Raw genomic sequence first — 21515 nt, 5'->3', positions numbered from 1 at the left:
CAAAACCATTGGCCGAAGAGTAAACGCAGTGATTGGTGAAGAACTAGAGACTCTGATTGGATGAAATACTCCACATTTCAATCCCTCTTTTTGTTTTACTCTGCGACCCAAAGGAACTAATTTTCTAATGTTCTGGTTCAGCGCATCTCACATTATAAGTAAGGAACCACTTGGGGATCGTGGATGATGCCAATTCTGATTCAAATCTATGTAATGGGGCCTAGAATTCCGAGGACTACGCTTTAAGAACAGATTTACTTGTATTCTTTTTCCTCCGTTGTTACTTTTTCTGAACTGAACTTAGATTCCCCTGGGCTGCCACTTCCTGTCTCCACTGGGAAACCACGGGGAAAGCGACGGGCCGGGGACGACCAGCAAACAGTGAGCAACAAATGATTGACTTTCCTATGGTGGCCAAATGGGATTTTGCTTCAGTTTGTTACAGCAGAAATTAAGATAGCCGCCATCATGTTTAACTCTTCTTTTAGCCCAGTCAGCCAGTCTCTCAGAGATCTTTCTTTCTTGCTTAATTTCACTTTGAAACTGATTATTTTCTAGTTAGAGTTGTACTATGCACCTGGTGTTTATTTCTCCGAGAAAACACTCCCTTCCTCTGTGAACATTTTTCATTCCAGAAAGGAGATCACGGTGCGATAACCTCAAGCACCACCAGAGCCAGTCCCAGGACCGCCGGACGCCATCTTTGATTTTGAAATTTTCCTGAAGTAAAAAAGAACGCAAAATTGCATTCTTATCTGCGACCCTATTTTCCACTCCTAGACTGTATAAGTTAACTTCCTACTCTCTCAAGGGAGGGCACAGTCTTGAGGGCACTAGTCTGCTGTGGTCTCCATTGCCTGGCAAAGCAATGAAAGCTACTCTTTTGTACTTCCCCAAAACTATGTCGCCGCTTACTATTCGGCACGGGTGAACAGAGGCCGAGTTTCGGCAACAAGTTCAGAACTTGAAAAGCCCGCGCTGATCTGATTTGCCAGCCGTTCTTTCGTTTGGCTGTTTCAAACGTCTTAGTGACATTCTAAGCTACCACCTTACCCAACCTGCCTTCTCCGCAGGATAGAATGTTTCCCTTCTCGTTAAATAACCAAACTACCCCAGGTTTTTAAAACGTTACCAAAACTTGCTTCTTCACCACTACTAAAAGCCCTTGCTTACGGTACTAACCACTTTTTTGTAAAAGTTCTGTTTCCGAGTCACACTTCAATCAGTCCCGTTAGATAGCGAAGATAACTTGGGATAATAAACTGTGGCGATTATCCAGTGGCTTTAACCGCGCGTAAGCTTCATAGACCCAGCCCAGGTTTAGTTACAAGCTTTTTTAAGTGTGAAAATGTGGACGGCTCTGAAAAGAGCCTTTGGGTAAAAAGTTATAGACACGCACTGATACTGGAATTGGTTCACTTGCCCTTGGCCTTGTGGTGGCTCTCGGTCTTCTTGGGCAGCAGTACAGCCTGGATGTTGGGCAGGACGCCGCCCTGAGCGATGGTGACTTTGCCCAGCAGCTTGTTGAGCTCCTCGTCGTTGCGGATGGCCAACTGCAGGTGACGCGGGATGATACGCGTCTTCTTATTGTCGCGGGCCGCGTTGCCCGCCAGCTCCAGGATCTCGGCCGTCAGGTACTCCAGCACTGCCGCCAGGTACACCGGCGCGCCGGCCCCGACCCGCTCGGCGTAGTTGCCCTTGCGGAGCAGGCGGTGCACACGTCCCACGGGGAACTGGAGCCCGGCGCGCGAAGAGCGGGTCTTCGCCTTGGCACGTACCTTACCGCCCTGTTTCCCCCGGCCAGACATGACAAAACACTAAAATCAATACAAAAACCAAAGAAAATGACCCTCAGAACACAAGAAACTAGGCTATTATACTCTGCGGCGGTTTGGTAAAACAGCCTGTGCGATTGGCCGAACACAAACCTTAGCCAATCAAAAGCTAGTTCTAAAACAACAACGTTACTAATTTACATAGAGAGTTTGTAATTGAAAAGTCAAATTATGTAAGGTTGAGCTAAGGGAAGAGCCAATGAGACTTTGTAATAAAGAGCCTATCAGAGATTAGGATGCTGAAAAGACCAATCACAAATCGCAATTCTGCCATCTCTAATTTGCATACAGACCAAGCAAATACTGAGGCCGGTTGCTCGTGGGCGTATTTGTTTCTCGTTCGCTACCTGGTGGTTTCGTGGGTCTTGCGATGCCTGAGCCAGCTAAGTCTGCTTCTGCTCCGAAGAAGGGCTCCAAAAAGGCGGTGGCCAAGGCCCAGAAAAAGGACGGCAAGAAGCGCAAGCGCAGTCGCAAGGAGAGCTACTCCGTGTATGTGTACAAGGTGTTGAAGCAGGTTCACCCGGATACCGGTATTTCCTCCAAGGCTATGGGCATCATGAATTCATTTGTCAACGACATCTTCGAGCGCATCGCGGGCGAGGCGTCGCGTCTGGCGCATTACAACAAACGCTCGACCATCACGTCCAGGGAGATCCAGACGGCCGTGCGCCTGTTGTTGCCCGGGGAGTTGGCCAAGCATGCCGTGTCCGAGGGCACCAAGGCTGTTACCAAGTACACCAGCTCCAAATAAGCTCGCTCCCTCTCCAATAACTCAAGGCTCTTTTAAGAGCCACCCACATTGTCTCTTAAGGGTCTGTAACTCCAGACTTCAAAATTATATTTATATGTGATCTAGGAAAGAGAAAAAGCTCTGAAGGCTTCGGAAAGTTACTCTTTCGTAAGAGACGTTTACCTTTGTAAGAGAAATACCCCTATTGTATGGGTGTCTCTTACTCTACCAGGAAGAGGAGGATGGCCGAATGTGTTATCTATGGAAAAGCCCACAACTTGCATCTGCATAACAACGTTACCCTTGTTTCCTGTGCTTTCACCTGGCTGCCCATTCCCATCGTTTTTAGTTTTTAGCTGAAGAGGTATTTAAGGTGGTAGCCGTAGCCATTTTGTAGATTTTGTTTTACTGGGGCTCTCCAATGTATACAGGAGGTACATCGTTGTTACGTTTTGTTTTTCTCCTGTCAATGTGTCTTTTATCAATTATTAGGCCAGCCAAAGAATCTAGAAGGGAAGAAGGAAAAAAAATTTCTTCCCTACATCTACACAGTGAGTTTTGTGAACATGAAATAAGTTACTATATTTTGAATGGTGCTTGTGAAGAAAATTCCCTAAACTCCACATATAATTAAGACATTCATTTCTTGCTTTCCGAAGTTAATTTTAAGTACATTTTAAAATAATGTATTCTTGAAAACAAATACATAAGTATATTTGAGAAATGGATAAGCATGGTTTAAGGGGAAATCCCCCAGCATATGATAGAGTCCCGACTGCCTCTTTGAATGTTAAATTTGAGCATCTTACTTAAACGCTCTGTGAGCATTTCTTTCTAAAATGGGAATAATAATTAGCAACTACTCTGTGGCACTGCTGGGGTGATCAATAAAAGAGCACAAGTAAAGTACTCAGGGTGGTGACTGCACAGAGAGGGTCTTCTAAAGTATTAGCTGTTGGCTAAAGCCTCTGGCTGAAGTGCTGGGAAGTTGCTCTTAGTCCTGCCCACTTTGGAGTCTCAGAATCTTGAAGCCATAAACAAGGCAGTAGGCCGGAAAGCCTACTAGCATTTAACACCAATTAGGATTCCTTGTCTGGCAGTGTGAACAATCCAAACCACTTCTAACAGTCCAAGCCCCTCTTTGAAACCAGTTCGTTCCCCTGAACTGTTCTGAGTCCAACCTAGTGCCTGTGACTGTAAGTCTTCCCTGCCTTTGATGGCCAATTCATGCAACATGTGCCTTACTTTCCAAGGACTTTCTCATGCCTCACTAGGATTAGAGGTACCTCTTTTAATAAGGTGTTGGGTTATAAGGAAGGCCATATAAGAACTACTCACCTCCCTCCACCCAACCACAATACTTCCTTTCTGCATCCAGACTTTCCTTATTGGTCTTCCTTCCATTTGGAGCTTCACTTTCTCAATCTTTTTTGCCCTCAAGCATCACTTATGAATAAAGCCTTCTATGACCATATCATTTAAAATGTCACCTCCTTCCTCCATACTTTAATGCTTTTCCCAGCTTCAGTGGTCCTCATAGCACCATCTTACATACTGTTTTACCTGTTTTGTTTGTGCCCCCTCCAACAAAATATAAGCTCCATGAATATAGATATATTGTTTTGTTCACAGTTGTTCACTGCTATAATTCCATAGCATCAGACAGTGCCTGGTATATGCCATGTGCTCAATTTTGTTTGTTTATTAAATTAACATCGTCATATGAATTTGTTTCCTCAAACCAGTGCCTTAGCTCAAATAACATCTGATCCTTTTCATATTTAAGCACCAGAGCCCGTATCTTTAAAACAGATGAGATTCCAAATGACTGCATTGATTTCTGGCTCGCAAAGTATCACCCTACAAATTACTTGCAGGCCACAAGGAGGAAAAACCTGCTTTTACAAAGACACTAATCACCCTAAACCAGTAATTGATCTATCATATCGAATCTGGATAACCCCGACATCAAGTGCCTCTGATGTACAATAGTATTTACATACAATCATCTGTAACTGTTCCTTGACAAGAAAATTAACATGATTTCAGTCAAGTCTAGGGAAAATCACTTGTAGGGCATTCAGGGTACAGAAGTCAAGGAAAATAACCCCATCAGGAAACAAGCCAAAGCAAGACATCCTATAGGCCAGGTCTACAGCAAATCAATATCAAAAAACTAAAGGAGATCAAGGAGAAGAAAACTTGTAGATTAAAAGACCTGAGACAAAAAAAAAGACAGAAACCTGAGACTGAGAAGGCGTGATTGGATCCTCCTAAGCAAACCAGATCTCTAAGACATTTTGGGGCATAACTGGGATTTGTTACTGTGAACCCAGTATTAGATATTAGGGAATCTGGTTTTAGTTTGGCAGTGATTATATGGGAGCTTTTTTAAAAAATAAAATAGTGCGTACTTAATTTGAGGTAAAATATACTGATGCCTGTGTAGCATTTTTTTAAAATCATGTCAGCTGTAAAGCTTAGGTGACATTTATGTTGTTCATTAAGTAACAGACTTCCTATCGGCTTTTTAAAATTTTAACAGAAAGTCAGAATACAGTGTTCTCTATGACTAGAAACACGTGCTAGCTCTCCCCGCCTGTGCATTTTAATTTTACCCCCAAAGCACTGGTACAAGGGTTTTAAGTTTGCAGAGCCCAGCAGCAGGACCACACGCCAGCAGAGCTCAGGATCGCGCCCCGCACAGGGGACGGCCCGCCCCACTCGTAAATTCGCCTTTGTTCCGGGCCCCGCTTTCTGCCACGGGCGCGGGCTTTCTTTGTTCCTCGTCCTCGCCGCCATTTTGAGCACGGACCACAGGCGGGGGAAGGGAGCCTCGCATTACTACATCGGGGGCAGCGTAAGCCGACTTCTCTCCAGTATTCAAGCACTATGCATACACGACTCCAAACTTGAAATACACCAGAACTTAAGCGGAATCTTCCTAGGGAAGACAGTGCTCTGTGAGTTTCTTCACTGCCCCACAAAACGTTAAAATGCTCAAACTTATACCCGAAACCACTTCCACAAAGCAGAAACATACACAAATCAGCCAACTTCTGCCCTCCTAAAATGTGAACTAGAAATTAAAATGCACGAAAAATAGCTTTTGACTAATTAAAAGTAAATGAAGTACACCTCATAAAAAGCAAAGAAAAAGAACAGCAAAAAATGCTAGCTCTTTCACCGAAACATTTGGGCGGCCCTGAAAAGGGCCTTTGGTAGTAAGATGTTAAATCGCTGAAAACGGGCGTCCTAACCGCCGAAGCCGTAGAGGGTGCGTCCCTGGCGCTTGAGGGCGTACACTACGTCCATGGCGGTGACGGTCTTCCGCTTGGCGTGCTCCGTGTAAGTGACCGCGTCTCGGATCACATTCTCCAAAAACACCTTCAGTACCCCACGGGTCTCTTCATAAATCAGACCAGATATGCGCTTGACCCCACCTCGCCGGGCCAGACGCCGGATGGCGGGCTTGGTGATACCCTGGATGTTGTCGCGCAAAACCTTACGATGCCGCTTAGCGCCTCCCTTCCCTAATCCCTTACCACCTTTGCCTCGTCCAGACATGGTAATACTGCTCTGACAATACTCAAAACAGCGAGAAAAACCCCGAGGCAATTCCCTTATATGAGCGGGTTTCGGACCGAATTGAAAACTGAAAGCGCGCTCGCCCGCACTTTCCTTTAGCCCGCCGGCCCCTCTCCTCGCGGCCCAGTCTCGATGACGTCATGATGACTTAGTCCCTGCCCGCCGAATGTGCCCTTCACGAAGGAGTCTACAGCAGGTCCTCCGGCCCTAAGTGGGACTTCTAGGACCTATTTAACAGCTGCGTCAGACTAAAAATGTTAACATTTTTTTTTACTAATTATCTTTTGCTGTTTGGGATGCTTTGGAACGGTTGCTCAGGAGCCTTGGCCCACACGACCGGAACTGCTGCAACCTTCGGTGGAATGCGGAGCCCCGCTTTGCCCCCAAGTTTACGGTGCTTCCAGCATTACTCCTCCCTACAACAAAATCCCTTCAAACCGAACCCCCCGCTCCGGAGGACTTTAAAAACTGCAGGACTTCACCCTCTCCATCACGAAGCCAAGGGAAATCTGACCAAAAGGATTTGCTTCCCAAAGGCGAATACATGGTTGGTTAGTGATTTTGTGGTAGAATTCTCGCCCGCCGCGCGGACGCCCGTGTTCCTTTCCCTCTTGTTTTCGTTTCCTTCCCTGTTTACTAAAACCTGTAATTCTCATTTAATTATCTAACCACCCCTCACCTCTGCGCCCAGTAACTTAACTCTGTTAATGTTTACTTTTCTACTCCTCGTCGTTTCCTCTGATTCTGGTAGCGATATTATTCCAGAGACTTGGCAACTTGTAGCCAAGGAATTGAAATAAATAGGCGCCTTCTTACATTTTTTATATTTAGAGGCCAAGTCGCCTCTGAGTAGACTTAAGAGTATTATTAGGAAACGTTTTCGAAGAGAGAGCAGAGTGGCGCAGCGGAAGCGTGCTGGGCCCATAACCCAGAGGTCGATGGATCGAAACCATCCTCTGCTATTTTCCTTCTGTCGTTAAAATTGTGTAACCTTGTTTCACAGTAAGGAAAAAAAATAAAATGGCGTCCCACCCTTTTTTTTTTTTTTTAAATTCTGGAGCTAAAATGACTCCCTGAAAATAAGCGTGAAACCGTTTAAGTGATTTCTTCTGGTTGCCAAAGTAACCGTGCTATTTTATCACGACAGTTCTCGTTGCCCTATGAAGCTGCGAAAATACTGAATTAAACTGAGGGCAGGGGTGGAAGCCAAGATCTTGAGTTACATTTCCTTCTATAACATAATTCGGAAAGCACTACTTTTAGGTAATTGTGGCCATGTGGTTAAGCTGATAGACTAGAAATCTCCTGGGCCATCCCGGCGCAGATTCTTTGCAACTACTAGAGTTTTAATCTTTGGAGTAAATAAGTAGCAGTTTGGGACAGAGTGCAGAGTTTGGGAGGCCATGATTGTACTTTGACCTGAGAAAACCACTTCGGCGGCTACTGGTAAAATGTGTCTGTACCCTTTACCTTGCTTTACAATCTCTAACAGAACTATTCTCTATGCTCATTTTTTAAATATATGTGTGGACTGTTTTATAGTTTTCTCTCTCTCAGAAAGGATTCCTATTCATATATTTATGTGTTAGATACTGTCCTAGGCGCTAAGAAAAGGCATTAAGTAGCCTACAGTGTAGAAATGCTTTTAAACAAGTAAATACGTATATACAGTACAAGTTGTTTCCCGGTAGCCCTATGACCACCCAGTAGTTGGTGATTCGCTGGAAGGAGTCACATGAATCAACATTTACCCAAGGTTAAGATTTATTACAGCAAAGGAAAAAGTGCAGACACACAAAAAAAGATATACACAAGGAAATACTAGAGAAGGCTTTCTTGTCCTCCATCTTCAGGTATGGCACGGATGCTCTTTATTACTTCAGGAGCAAAGTCATGGAAAGCAACACACCAGTCATGGTCAAAAATTATTTTGGCTGGATTTCATTGCCGATAATCTTCTCAAAGATGGAGTCTTCAACAGACTGGAGATATATATATATATATCTCCACTTCAACATGTATATTCACATATACATTCACACATATAGGATTCATATAGAATCCTAATTTGACCACTCCAAACTTGGATGTTAAGTGCACAACTCAAACTTAACATGTCCAAACAGAACTTATCCTAACCCCACACACACCACCCCCAAAATGCTCCTTCCTCTCCTGTGGTGGTCCCCATCTCAGTAAATGGAAACGTGTTAAAGCAAAAAATCGTGGAGCTACGTATGACTTCTCTATTTCTCTCACACCCTCAATCCAATCAGCAAATCCTTCAAAACATATCCAGAATTCAACCACTTCTTACCACTTCCACCAACACTACCCATGATGGTTTAGCCACCATCTTCCTGCTTCCAGGAAGAGAGAAAGAGAGAAAACAAGTCCACGTTCAAATATTTTCAGGAGATAAGGATCTTTTTGTTAAATAATCTCCACCTTAAAGATAATCTCAAAATTCAAAAACATATGTATATGAGAAATTCAGCACATTTTTATTGAGCTCCTACTATTTGCCACATGTTATTCCGTGGACAGGGAAGAAAGACTGTGTGAAAGGGCCTATTTCTGTACTCCAGAAAGCTGCTAATTTACTAGTCAAGAAAAGCCAAGACCTACCACAAATAAGCCAGGAAGGCCAATGCTCCCAGGGTCTAGAATTTAAGAAAATTAAGGAAATGACTAATGTGTAGACTAATAATGTTGACATTATCTTCAAACGAGGTGCATGAGGTCGCAGAGATTCACTGACAAGCTTAAAAGAAGCCATCCAAAATATAACTTTATATCACATCATTAGGCCAAGCCCTCTACCATACGTTATAAATTCTATAAATATTTTGACCATAGAATGATTTTATTGTAACACGTTTTTGTGTTGATTCATTTATTAAATGTAAAAATTGTCACAATCAAAATTTTTGTAATTCTACCGTAGTGCTTATTTCTTAATATATGGAAGCCTCAAATAATAGTAATGGCACTGGACTCCCCTAAACCCTGAGAAACGCCAAAAAAAAGAAAAAAAGCATTCTCTTTTCAAACAGATAGAAATATACTGTGAAAAGTGCTTTGATGTCACGTTATGACAATCAGGGAAAATACCAGAAAACATGGGAAAGGGGAAATTGTTATGCCTGGGGGCCTGCAGATATCCATGCCGGGTGACAAGAAAGACAATCGTGTAGATAGATGCTGCCTTATGTAGTAAGACTGCCTTCTTACTGACAACTGTCCAGGCAGACATCCCAAGTACCTAGAGTTTGAAAATTGCGAGCGTGACTGAATATTAATAGGGAAGAAACTCTGAGTTCTGGTATTTAAAAATATCCCTCGATGCAGGCAATATGCAATATTTTGGCATCCTTTGGGTGCCATAAACTCCAGTTTTTCTGCTCGAGAGTCGTACAGTCAATGACTTTTCCCTCCATGGAGTACCCAAGACCGAAATAATTGTCAATTCTTACCCTTCACAAGGCCCTGCTCCTTGGCCCGAGATAACCCCCGTAATCTCGAGTTTCTATTTTTCCAATGACAGAGAGCGCCGGCGGCGTGGGGGCCATTGCCTTTTGTCATTACGTAACTGTCACGACTCAGAACGGGGCAGAAAACTTACTTCCTAAGTGTCACAGCAAGACCGTATGCTCGGCGACCACGTGGCCTAACGGATAAGGCGTCTGACTTCGGATCAGAAGATTGAGGGTTCGAATCCCTTCGTGGTTAGTGTCACCTTTTATGCCCTTTTCTAGTAATCGATAGCCACATCTCACGGGTAGGTGGTAGGAAATCATGTGTTTTTCGAACCCTTTTCTTCCTGCCCTATTTTAAAGAGGTTATTCTCAAAAGCCTTGGGAGAACCAGTGTAAAGAGTGCCTGGAAGTCAAAACCGAAATAAGGCCTTCCAATAATTTGGGGCTCTCAAGCTCTCCCCATATTTGGATTTGAGCTCCTGAGTTTCATTTTCACAGGCTCGGCTTGTCCTTGAAAAGGGAATTCCGATCTGTAAACGGAGCTCTCTCGAACTGAGCCCCCAGTGGGTAGCACAGGGGAAAACCTGCTGCTTCTCCTTCCCCATGGCTTCGCCCAAGGCCACAACCTCTTCACAGTTCTCTTCTCGTTTGAGTTCCGGGTGCTGGAATCTGTCACTGGTTTCCACTCTTCCCCTATCTTTTCCATCTTAACTTTCTTGTTTTCCTTTGGTTTTGCTGCCGTCAAAAGGATGAGAACAGCTTATATTCAAACCTAAATTACAGAACAGAATACTAAGGTCATTGAAATAGCCGGACTGTTTGCGGAGTGTGTATACAAACAGGAAGGCAGAGAACATAGCTGAGCAAAATATACAAACACATTTTTCAGGGCTTAAATAACTGAATTGATTAATAATTTAGGATGAAGAAAATCTCATTTCCAATTGATGACTTCCTGGTGAAACATACGGTGTTTTCAGATTCAAACGTTGGTTCAAATCACACGGAGGCTTAACTCTTTTCTACTTAACGTATTCCTCTTTGCTTCTCTCTTTGGTAGTTAAGGAAAAAACATACCCTTTGGGTTTAAAAGCTGTGAGGGGCAGAGGCAAAATTGCTCCAGATCTACCTCCCTATCGTGGAAACAATACAAGAGATTAGCACATTTAAAATTATCCTTTAATGTGTATTAAAAGCAGTGACAAATACCCTAAGGTATATTCTGCCTGGACAAAGTTTCAGTCCCTACCATGTCACCATCATGCGCACACACACACACACACACACACACACACATATACAATATGCCTGTGTTTATTTTATAACTATCTGTTGAATGTTTACAGTGTGCAAAGTTGGAAGGACAAGGATATAAAAGGGTGGTACCCCTACAACCTTATTCTCAAACAAGGTAACATGGGGTTGAAGGGACAAGAGGGATAAGGCTGTTCAGGCATCCAATATCTCTGATTCTGTTTTGGAGAAAATTCAGAAATATAAAGAGCATATCACCCAATTCCTCAAGACCCCACTTTGGCCTCCAATCTGGATCAGCATTTCCTGAGTTTTTATTTTCAAGATAAAATGAGTTAAAATTTGTGAACTATCTTTGAATCACAGGTACTACATAAGCCATATATTGTTAGGTAAAATTCAAAAACAGATTTTACTTCAAAATTTGTGCCTCATAGGTCTCAGTCCTCAGGAGCCTTTGGATCTCTGCTGATCTATGACAAGTGTACTTCAGAAGGATTTTCCAGGTATGAAAAGTCACAATCCCAGTCACTGGATTTGAACATGTTAGAAAGATCTTATCACTGTAACCACTTGATCTTAAAGAACTTGGTTCCCATGAACCTTAATAAGGAAACGTTGGTTATATGATTTTTTTAAACAATTAATTTGTCTGGTCTCTACCTCAGTTTTCTCATCTGTAAAATAGAGACAGGTGATGGGGGGGTGGGAATTTTCAGAGAGATCATCTTTACGGTCCCTTCAAATTTTGTTATTCTACACCGTGCACTCAGCCGTTTGCTATAGTTTACTATTAGGTGAAAAGAGGGAACTGGTGAGATTTTATGGTATTATGTGCTAAAATTAAGATATAAGTGGCAGAAGATGATCAAAGAAGGAAGAAACTAATAGAGACTGGAACACCTGGAAAAGATCTTCGATTAAATTCATTCATGTAAAATACAAAGAGGAGAGTGATGCTTTCTTTCATCTGAGGATTCACAGAAAAGGTACATTTGATGTGGGTCTTGCAAGAGGATTTTGCAGCAAGGGAGCAGAGACTCTCCAGGCAGAAGGAACTACTTGAGCAAAAGCAGAGCATGTGAACAGCTTCTGCTCCTGAAGACAGGGACCAGTGGTCAGATAAAACTGGAGTTTGATGAAGAGTTTGGGAGGATAGGGAGTGATAAGGGGTAAAGAGGGAGCGTCTTGGACCTGAATTTAAGAGGCAAAAAAAAAAAAATCAACAAAAACTGCCGAGACAGGGAACCAAAGCTGGGGAGCGGGTGGGAGCAGGGAGTGAAGAGAAGCGAATGGCCAGTGGTTCTCAGCCCAAGAAACCCATCAGAATCACCTGTGGCCCCGCAGCCACGCCTGGACGTCACCCTCGGAGCTACTGATTCAACTGTGCCGAGGGGTGGAGGAAAGGTGGACATCTTGAGAAAACTCCCTAGTTGCTTATAATTTGCTACCAGTGTTAGGAACGCAGGCAGGAAGATGGGCTGGGTGGGGAGGCGGTCAACAAGCGTAACGGAAGTCAGAGGGCCAGAAATCAGTTTTTGACAACGGTGGAGAAGCTGGGGAATACGTGAGCACACCTGCGTCTGACCGGAGGCAGCAGAGTTTGATTCTTGACTGTCATCCACGTGACGTGACTCAAATTCTAATCTCTCTATAAAAGGGGCTAAAAGTAACGTTATTGAAAGTTACTCGTCACCTCAATGCGTCTCTAACAGAGCATCTACCGACACGTTCTGGCGAAATACCTTCCTTACAAGGTACTAAAACCACACTCCCACAGTAAAGCGGGGAAACCGAACGACGAGGATGGGATTCGAACCCACGCGTGCAGAGCACAATGGATTAGCAGTCCATCGCCTTAACCACTCGGCCACCTCGTCATCTGCGTGGGGGGTTTTGGTTAAAAATTGTATTTCTTTACTCAGCAGCGTTCTATTTGCCAAATTATATTATTATTTAGCTTTTTTATTATTATTAATGAAGATAATGTCTTTTCTCCCTATAAATGGCCCTCTTGCTTTGATAAAGGAAGAAAAAATAAAGAAGGGACTGAGGTTCAGCCACTGAGGAAAATAGCATGAAGGATCCTCAAAAAATTAAAAATAGATCTACTGTATGATCCAGCAATCCCAGTTCTAGGTATTTATCCAAAAGAAATGAAAACAGGATACTAAAAAGATATCTGCACTCCCACGTTTATTGCAGCATTTTTCACAATAGCCAAGATATGGAAAGAAATTGTGTCTGTCAACCAATGAATAGATAAAGAAAATGTGGTTGTATATATATACAAAGGAATATTATTCAGCCATGAGAATGAAGGAAACCCCTGCCATTCACAACAACATGAACCTTGAGGGCATTATGCTAAAAGAGGTAAGTCATACAGAGAAAGACAAATACTATATGATGTCACTTATATGTGGAATCTAAAAATATGTTGCCTTACATGGTAAAAGTGATTTTGCAGATATGGTTAAATTGAGGATTTCGAGATGGAAGATTATCCGGGATTATCTAAGTGAACCTAAAGGAGGATCATATTCATTAGTAGGAAACGTGACTGCAGAAGCAAGAGGCGATACAAGGAAGAGGCCACTAGGTGAAAAAAAGCGAGGAAACATTCTTCCCTGAAGTCTCCAGAGGGAACACAGCCATGCTGACAACTTGATTGTAATCTTTTGAACTTCAGAACTGTAAGAGAGTAAATCTGTGTTGTTTTAAGTCACTAAATTTGTGGTAATTTGCTACAGCAGCAATAGGAAGCTGAGACAGAGGTTCTAAGACATTGATATGACTGGGGCTTAATAGGTGGAAGGAAGCTTGCAGGGCTTTTTCTGGAACAATTTTTAGAAACCAGAGGCATTCATGGGGGCTCTTGTTTTGCTGTCACAGAGCACTGAAGGATATATGTTCAAACTGTGGAGAGAGTCAACAGAAAGAATTTAGAGTCCCACTGACAGCTGGGACTGCTGTATTCAGAGACCAGAGGATTAGCCATCACACCATGGGACCTTGGTATAACAGACCTTCAAGGTTAAGACTTGTATACTAATGCATCTGGTCTGTTGATTTTTAAAATGTTTCAGCATAGATTCAATCTAAGGAATATTAACAGAGAGCCTCCTCTAAGGGCACAGTGGAGGCTCTCAGATGACTGATAGCTAGGGTCTCACTCTATGGTTTGGATATTTTCAGGTCTGTGTTCAGAGTTCTGCAGCCTACAGAGCATTTGCCTGAGTTCCAGAGGAGAAAAAAGGCACAGGTGGGGCCTGTGACATATGAACTCTTAATCACCCAAGCACATAATTGACTTATAGGGATCTGATTGACTTTAGGCCGGCACCAGGCAAAGCAAAAAGCATCAAGAGGAGAGATTTTAGGGGGGAGGTGAGGGTGAGGGGGAGAGGGAAATTTTCAGTAGCCAGAGGAAAGAGCAAGGAGTTGGACGTTGACGGGAGAGAAGAAATGCAAGTTTAAGGGAGTGTCTATACATCAGAGTGTACTCCTGGTTAGGGAAAATGTGAGGGCAAGGTCACCAAAACTGAGACAAGTCCACTGAGATTTGAAGTCCAGGCGCTAACCATTACATCATGAGGCCTTTGAAGTTAGGTCTCTACCAAAAGACTGATGTGTACTCCTAACAGGTCAGTTTATCTTCAAAATAAAGTAGGCAACACATAAGCTTGTGGAGTTTGAACAGAGCCTCTCATGGGTACAACTCTAAGATGTACTCAACAAGGGTACTGCTGTGTAGCAGGAACTTTCTCAGGACAGTGTTAATGTTTGGAAGCCGATGGAGCACTTTAAGTAGGCTCCAGGAAAGGAAGGACCTGAGTTAGAGGGACTGTAAAACATGAACACCTAATCATTGGAACCAGGATTCTAATTTAGCAGAATCTGAGGAACTCTGGGCAAAAGGCAAAAAGGGCCATCAGGTGTAAGGGGAAGTAGGGCTAGAATTCCGGAGGAAGGTAATCAGAGACAATCTTCTCTCGGCCAGTGGTTCTATGTTGCTTTGGTTGTTGACTTGGAAGTAACTAGCAGCGCCTACAGCTAGATATGTACATCTGGCTAACGATTTAGGAGAACCATAGGGGGAAAATTGCTAAGATGTTGCTGAGGTCCCAAAGAGATTTGGACTCAAACTGCTGGATTCAGAGCCCAGAGTGCTAACCGTGGGGTCCTTACATGAGGAACTTTGTACTTGCTACTGCAATTTATATATATATATACAAATTATATATATTACATATAAATTATATATATTGTTATATATTATATATTTATATATTATTATATATAACATACATATTATATATATAATTTATATAGATATATATTCCTACATTAGGCTGATACGTTTTGAGGAGGCTTCAGAGAAGAGAAGATTTGCGAGAGGGGCCTCTGAGACATGAAGTGTTAAGACCCTGAGCATGCAAATTACTTAGGATCTGACTGTCTTCAGGAACCCAGGCAAGAGTAGTTGTCGAGAGAGTGAATGGTGTTCCAAGGGGCTCCTCGGAAGAAGGAAGCCTGAGTGGGAAGGTTATGCCCAGAAACCAGTGTACATTATCGACTTGAGGGAAACACGGAGGAAATAGGCTGGCGACCAAAACAAAAGTAGGTCCCACCGAGATTTGAACTCGGATCGCTGGATTCAAAGTCCAGAGTGCTGACCATTACACCATGGGACCACCACTTGCTGGGGGATTTATGAATATTTATTGAAGAGTCTGTAATTCCATTCAGGGTTTTATGGACTATCGTTTTCATTTAAAAAATATTCATAGAGAATCTGCTGTATGCCAATCAGCAGAAGCTCCAAGTGAAACGCGACGACCAGGGTTCAGGGTTCACAGGCACTACGAACTTCTCAGGACCCAGTTCGTGTTAGAAACTGATGGAACTTGAACCCAGGACTGAGATCAGGGGTGGAAAACGTGAACAGTCACCCGGGGGTAATCTAAATGACGAGGATCGGAGGAGATTCTGTGGCTTAGAGAAGGAGGAGGAGCAAGAGAGGACAGATGTGGAATCCCAGAGGCAAGGGTAAGGAAAGCTGTTTTGCAGGACAGTGTCTCCTTGCTGACGGGGATGGGGTATCTTGCGCAAGTGCTTAGGTGTCTAGCCTCCTCGAGGTACCACGGTGATTTAAGAGACGAGGAGGGAAGACACTAAAAGACTAACAGGTCCCACCGAGATTTGAACTCGGATCGCTGGATTCAAAGTCCAGAGTGCTAACCATTACACCATGGGGCCCCTGCTGTTTTCTCGCCCCACGCTTTTAGGAACGTGTGTGCTGTGCGTCGTATGCGCTTCATTGGAAAGATTTGTCTTAGATGAGCGAAAGCCTCACCTTCAGTGCTCCGCAATGCGAAAAGCCTAGCAGAGCTCACTCTGCTTGGAATTTTTTCTCAGGGCCCCCGGAGGGTTTGAGGATCGGCGTTCCTTGCAAAATCAAAACTGTGCCTTTACTGAATTTCTAACCTGGGCCATGAACGTTTGTCTACATATGGTGTCAACACTTAAAAATCCCTTAGGACATATGTGAATATAGAAAACGCAACAAGAAAAAACAAGTCCAAGATAAGATAGGAAATTACTGGTAATTTCGGGAATAAGAAAAAACTTTTTCCTTTTTGAGTATTTTTACATCCTTCTTTTTGCTTATCCGCATTTCCTAATGGATCGACTGCAAGTTTAATACAAGATGAATTTTTGTTATATTTACTCTTATTTATGTTGCATATACTGTATGTTTATGTATTAGAGTTTTTGCGGGCAAAACAGTTTTGTTGTTGTTGTTGTTGTTGTTGTTGTTTTGAAATTAAGCCCAAATCAGAAAACAGTTTTGAAAATTCTTTAACTGGTACTTCCTCCCTACAGTCTGGCCTCCTAAGTGGAATGATAAGAGGGATCCAGAAGGAGGAAATATTGGAAATTTCTGTTTGAGATACTGATTCCCAAACATCAAAATACTCACGAGTGGAATAGTGATGCACTGGATATACCCAAATTATTGGAAGAACATCGAAAAAATAGAGGCAGGCGAGGTTCGGAAGTCAGACCTGAGCTGAATTTCAGATAAGGAGATAGCAATGCAAAATGAACTAAAGCCTGAGCATTTTTTCAGCATATTTATGATGGTCTCAGAAATCCCTAGCGTTTACCAAAGTAATTTTCAAAGATTTTCTCTACATACAGTTATACTAAAGGACTAGAACTACCTGATTCCAGTTTTATGGAGAAAGATAATAATAATCAGTAAAACAGTATATTCCGTGTTGTTTCACCGTTTCTGTAGCTGGTACAGCAAGTATTTCGACCTGGAGGGAAAACAAAACTCCGTAGCCGGCAGGATTCGAACCTGCGCGGGGAGACCCCAATGGATTTCAAGTCCATCGCCTTAACCACTCGGCCACGACTACATAACTGACTGAATTGTCTAGATATATTCCCATGAGGAATAATATCTTTCCTCTTACAAACGTTCTTTAATTTCGACAACAGTTCTGGAATGCCTGTCATAATGGTAAAAAGCTCAGCAGATTGAGACATTGGTTACAGACGTAATTACAAATTGTAACCCTTGTCTGACTTACAAGATACCAAAGACCTTACCAAGGTCACATTCCAATCCCTAAGAGGTGTAGTGGTCTCCAAATCTGAGAGATCAAGTTACCAGACATAATGAATAAGATTTATCTCTGTCAAAAACGGGAAATATGTATTTTTAACAAACCACTTTGGGGATTCTTACACATCCCGAACTGTCCCACAAGCTCGATCTGATGGTCTCTTGTAATCTTTATTCAATCCCTTTCTTTCTAAAATCAAGTTTCAATCAAGAAAATCGCCGATGCTAGCAGAGGATGGTTTCGATCCATCGACCTCTGGGTTATGGGCCCAGCACGCTTCCGCTGCGCCACTCTGCTAACATGCCGCGACGTGTTTTTCAAGTCATATTTCAAGGGGATAAATTTTGGCACTTTCTTGGCTCTAAGAGATTGTGAATATCTTCTTATGGCTGTAAGAGTAGGAATACTATATTTATGTCCACACGTGGCTACACTCCACCTCCAAATATTACTGACTTAGAATTCACCTTCGAAAGACTTCTATCAATTGAGGTAGGAGTTTCCTTGAGCTCGGACAAGATGACTTTCCAGGTTATTGGAAAACCAAATGCACGCCAACGGGTACAATTTATAAAGGTAAAATTGTACAAGGAGGATTAACTTTTGCTTCTCTCAGCCACACTCGGATACCAGAAGCATAATTATCTTAAAATGTTTGTTGTTTTTCAGTGAAAATATTTTACTCCGCAGCCGGGGGAAAAGGAGAGTTGCATTGGCCGGGAATCGAACCCGGGCCTCCCGCGTGGCAGGCGAGAATTCTACCACTGAACCACCAATGCTCTACCTGTTCACGCCTTTTTACTTGGCTTCATATAGTTATAATTATATTGTCCCTAAATCGTTAGTAAAAGAGTGAAGATGTATGTTCTTTTCTCTAGGATTTTCTTAAATCCAGTTAAATAAAAGACGATATTTAAATTTTCTAGGAAAACCTGTGAACTAGAAGGAAGCTGAAACTGCTGATATGTGACTCTTGGAGGCTTTTGAAAATGAAAAACACCTATAAATACCCGACATATAAAAATATCTTTCTCCATCCCTCCCTCAATTTATATCTTTAATGAAAACACTTTCTGAAAATCTCTCATTTAGGATGCAAGCAAGTTCGGTTAATTAGTAGGCCAAAGTGCTCAATTCAAGTTTGAAACACCAAGTTACTTCATTTTGGAAAAAAGACCTTCTATTGTCCTTCTGTTTATGGAGACACAAGTTTGGCACGGAGGGTATTGTCAACGGAAGCAGGATAACAAAGAAAGTAATAAAGGAAAAATATAATTCTCCCAATTCCTTCTCCTTACTTGCCTCTGGAGAGGATGACCACCAGTTGCCGAGGTCGCTGTGGCCCTTTGGAACAAAAAGCCAAAAGGGGCCTGGAAATAAATAAGAGTTATCATCTCTGTTTTTCAGGACTTTTCAGTTCGTTCGGAGAAAAAACCAACAAGAGAAAACCACTGACGATCAATGAAAATAATCTACTGAAATGAGTCTTGAGTTTGGGCTTTAGGAAAGTAATGGACTCTGATAGCCTGGATTATAAAGCATGTGAAAGCCAGGAGGTTTTTCACTCTAGTTTCTATCTCTTCACCTCTTCTTCAGAATAAAGAAGTTGTAGTATTTATTTGGCAGCTGTGATTAGGATGCTTTGAAGGGAAAGAATTGCAGAAAGACTTTTAGCAAATTAGGAGGTTATTAATGTTGCTCTTAAAGGAAGAATTTGGGCCATAAATTAGGTTTCAACAAATCCTAGCAACAGAATAATACATAACTGAACAGTATGAGAGATATAACTAAACTTGGCATTTTATGGAAATGATATGTTGGCTTCTACATCGAAACAGATGAGAATATAACATGCCCTTATCAAATACATATTGGAGTCAATAAATATGGTTATAATATATAAGTATGTCAGATACTCTAACTAGATGATATGCTGGGGGTCGAGGTGGAGAATGAGACTCAAATGCTTGGCTCAAGATAAATCTAGTGAAAAGAGAAGAGCATATAGAAAATCTAAAATTGGGAAATCCATGTGTGAGATAGAGTAAAAATGTCATTTATGAAAATCAGTCATCCAGACCTGATTACTACCTTGTGACCACCTGTTGTAAGGTTTGGACCTCAGATTTACTGGTAGAGCAAACTCAGTGAAATTACCACCTGAAGGGAATTAGGCCCTAGAAACTGATTCTCACTAGTAAGACTCACAGGATCCTGATGTTACAAATCAGAATACAATTTATTAATATAGAAGGGAGTTTATAACTTTTCAAGACTGGAATGCTCATAGCCACAGTTCAGATCGCCTCGATCCTGGCCCTGAGGCTCTCCAGTGGCCAACTTAGTAATAAGAAGGAGGCCTTATGACATGCCATTGACAAGGACTGCCTCTTTGACCAAACTTTACTCAGGCTCCTCTGAGCCCTCCTCTCTGCTAGGCCTTAACCTTGGCCTACTGAGTCCAATTTTAGCAAGAATCCTGCTAAGCCAGTTTATTGAGACTCCCTCTACCCTTGATAACTAATCAAGCTCCTGTTTGTAATTTTCCATCCTCTGACCCCCCTCACCCTGCCCACTTGCTATAAATCCCCAGCTATCCTTGCTATCATTCAGAGTTGAGTTCAGTTGTGTACTGGAGTCTCTTACTAGCCTAGCTTGAATAAAAAGCTGTCAGATCCTTTTTAACAAGTGTTCAGTGCAATTTCTCTTTAACACTATCAGAGGAAAAGAAAGTGAGGCCCTGCCCTGGGACGGAGCAACACCATTTGAGGAACTGAAAGAAGACCTCTGTGACAGGGTTAATCAGAACGGTTGCTTATTATTTTGTTTTAAGCTGGGGAATGTCAGGATAAGATTTGCATTTTTTAAAAAAAGTGTAATAAGGACACTGATCTAACTGAGAAAGAGGAGGTCTGGGAAGAAGACTAAAGAGGTTCATGTCAATACCCGGGCAAGACGTATGATGGAAGGAAGGAGGCCATGTGGTAAAGAAGAGAAGAGGATACATGGGATATAACACTTTAGGAGGCAAAACTCCCAACTCCCTGATCGGATTGGGAAAAGGAGGAGCGGGGTGGGGGGAGGAGGAGGGAGGAGGAGGGAGGGGGAGGGAGGAGGAGGGAGGGGGAGGGAGGAGGAGGGAGGGGGAGGGAGGGGGAGGGGGAGGAGGAGAAGAAGAAGAAGTGTCCAGGATGGTTCCAGGTTCCAGGCTCAGCGGGGTAGTGGCGGGCAATGCATCTGAGAAAAACGCACGACTTCTTGTAGACAGATAGGCAAAGGAACAGTCAGGAGGCAAAAGAGCGCCGAGGGTGAGCCTGGGAAAATGCCAACATTTTAGGGCCTTAGTGGTCCTCAGCAGTTAAAGACGCAGAAACAAACAATCATAGAAGATAGGGAAACCAGAAGACTATGCATTCTCTGGTGCCAAAAAGGAGAGTGTTTAAATTAAATCGGTTAAAGAAAGTTGCCCATTAGGGGAATTCGTCCTCGTTCTAGAATTCCAATGGCAAGTTAAGGGCAAACGTATGCCACTGAAACTCTGTCAGAGCAGCTACTCTGTCTTCTTTATCTCATCTTGGGCTTGGAAGCCTTAACTGGTCTCAAGGCCGACTACACATGCCCAAGAGGAATGAAGCCGCATGCTCTTCATTTCTCCCCCTACCCAAAAGACAACCCAAGATCCTGACCCCGACGTGATTTGAACACGCAACCTTCTGATCTGGAGTCAGATGCGCTACCGTTGCGCCACGAGGTCACGGAGATAAGTAGCCTTTCTTCTACATTAGAATTTTAAAAATGCTTTCTCCTCGCCCCAGGTTCTAAAGGTTTATTCCTTTTTATTGGTAGATTTGATCATTTTTCTCGCCACTATTCATAGCTTCGCTAATGCTTGGTGGAAAAAGATAAGGGATTAACCAGATTAAATATTAATCCAAAAAGCCCAAGTGCTCCATGTAGGGGAAACTCAGTGGTTTCTCGCGTTCGATCT

The 21515-nt window shown here is 42.7% G+C and overlaps 3 protein-coding genes and 9 non-coding genes across 12 annotated transcripts; 3 read left to right on the top strand and 9 right to left on the bottom strand.

The window, feature by feature from the left end:
* Positions 1-643: 643 nt before the first annotated feature.
* LOC132527638 (histone H2A type 1-like) lies at positions 644-1830 on the bottom strand. The gene is made up of 2 exons (XM_060163544.1): positions 1424-1830; positions 644-720 (listed from the first exon to the last, which is right to left on the bottom strand). Exons 1-2 carry the CDS (start codon positions 1806-1808, stop codon positions 644-646), a joined length of 462 nt encoding a protein of 153 aa, XP_060019527.1. The 5' UTR covers positions 1809-1830.
* A 371-nt stretch (positions 1831-2201) lies between these two features.
* On the top strand, positions 2202-2586 carry LOC132527632 (histone H2B type 1-C/E/F/G/I-like). Its single transcript, XM_060163536.1, has one exon. It carries the CDS (start codon positions 2206-2208, stop codon positions 2584-2586), a length of 381 nt encoding a protein of 126 aa, XP_060019519.1. The 5' UTR covers positions 2202-2205.
* Positions 2587-5820: 3234 nt separating this feature from the next.
* LOC132527635 (histone H4) lies at positions 5821-6138 on the bottom strand. The gene has a single exon (XM_060163539.1). The coding sequence runs from the start codon at positions 6130-6132 to the stop codon at positions 5821-5823; it is 312 nt and encodes a 103-aa protein (XP_060019522.1). The 5' UTR covers positions 6133-6138.
* A 905-nt stretch (positions 6139-7043) lies between these two features.
* On the top strand, positions 7044-7115 carry TRNAM-CAU (transfer RNA methionine (anticodon CAU)). Its single transcript has one exon. It is a non-coding gene; the product is annotated as a tRNA-Met (tRNA).
* Positions 7116-9812: 2697 nt separating this feature from the next.
* TRNAR-UCG (transfer RNA arginine (anticodon UCG)) lies at positions 9813-9885 on the top strand. Its single transcript has one exon. It is a non-coding gene; the product is annotated as a tRNA-Arg (tRNA).
* A 2799-nt stretch (positions 9886-12684) lies between these two features.
* On the bottom strand, positions 12685-12766 carry TRNAS-GCU (transfer RNA serine (anticodon GCU)). The gene has a single exon. It is a non-coding gene; the product is annotated as a tRNA-Ser (tRNA).
* A 2745-nt stretch (positions 12767-15511) lies between these two features.
* TRNAQ-UUG (transfer RNA glutamine (anticodon UUG)) lies at positions 15512-15583 on the bottom strand. Its single transcript has one exon. It is a non-coding gene; the product is annotated as a tRNA-Gln (tRNA).
* A 493-nt stretch (positions 15584-16076) lies between these two features.
* Positions 16077-16148, bottom strand: TRNAQ-UUG (transfer RNA glutamine (anticodon UUG)). The gene has a single exon. It is a non-coding gene; the product is annotated as a tRNA-Gln (tRNA).
* A 1087-nt stretch (positions 16149-17235) lies between these two features.
* TRNAS-UGA (transfer RNA serine (anticodon UGA)) lies at positions 17236-17317 on the bottom strand. The gene has a single exon. It is a non-coding gene; the product is annotated as a tRNA-Ser (tRNA).
* Positions 17318-17752: 435 nt separating this feature from the next.
* TRNAM-CAU (transfer RNA methionine (anticodon CAU)) lies at positions 17753-17824 on the bottom strand. Its single transcript has one exon. It is a non-coding gene; the product is annotated as a tRNA-Met (tRNA).
* Positions 17825-18235: 411 nt separating this feature from the next.
* On the bottom strand, positions 18236-18306 carry TRNAG-GCC (transfer RNA glycine (anticodon GCC)). Its single transcript has one exon. It is a non-coding gene; the product is annotated as a tRNA-Gly (tRNA).
* A 2903-nt stretch (positions 18307-21209) lies between these two features.
* TRNAW-CCA (transfer RNA tryptophan (anticodon CCA)) lies at positions 21210-21281 on the bottom strand. The gene has a single exon. It is a non-coding gene; the product is annotated as a tRNA-Trp (tRNA).
* Between the last annotated feature and the right edge of the window lie 234 nt (positions 21282-21515).

This window comes from Lagenorhynchus albirostris, chromosome 10, assembly GCF_949774975.1.
Source record: "Lagenorhynchus albirostris chromosome 10, mLagAlb1.1, whole genome shotgun sequence".
Lineage (NCBI taxonomy): Eukaryota > Metazoa > Chordata > Mammalia > Artiodactyla > Delphinidae > Lagenorhynchus > Lagenorhynchus albirostris.
The sequence above is the reverse complement of the archived record's forward strand: the minus strand, read 5'-3'. Positions and strand labels throughout refer to the sequence as shown.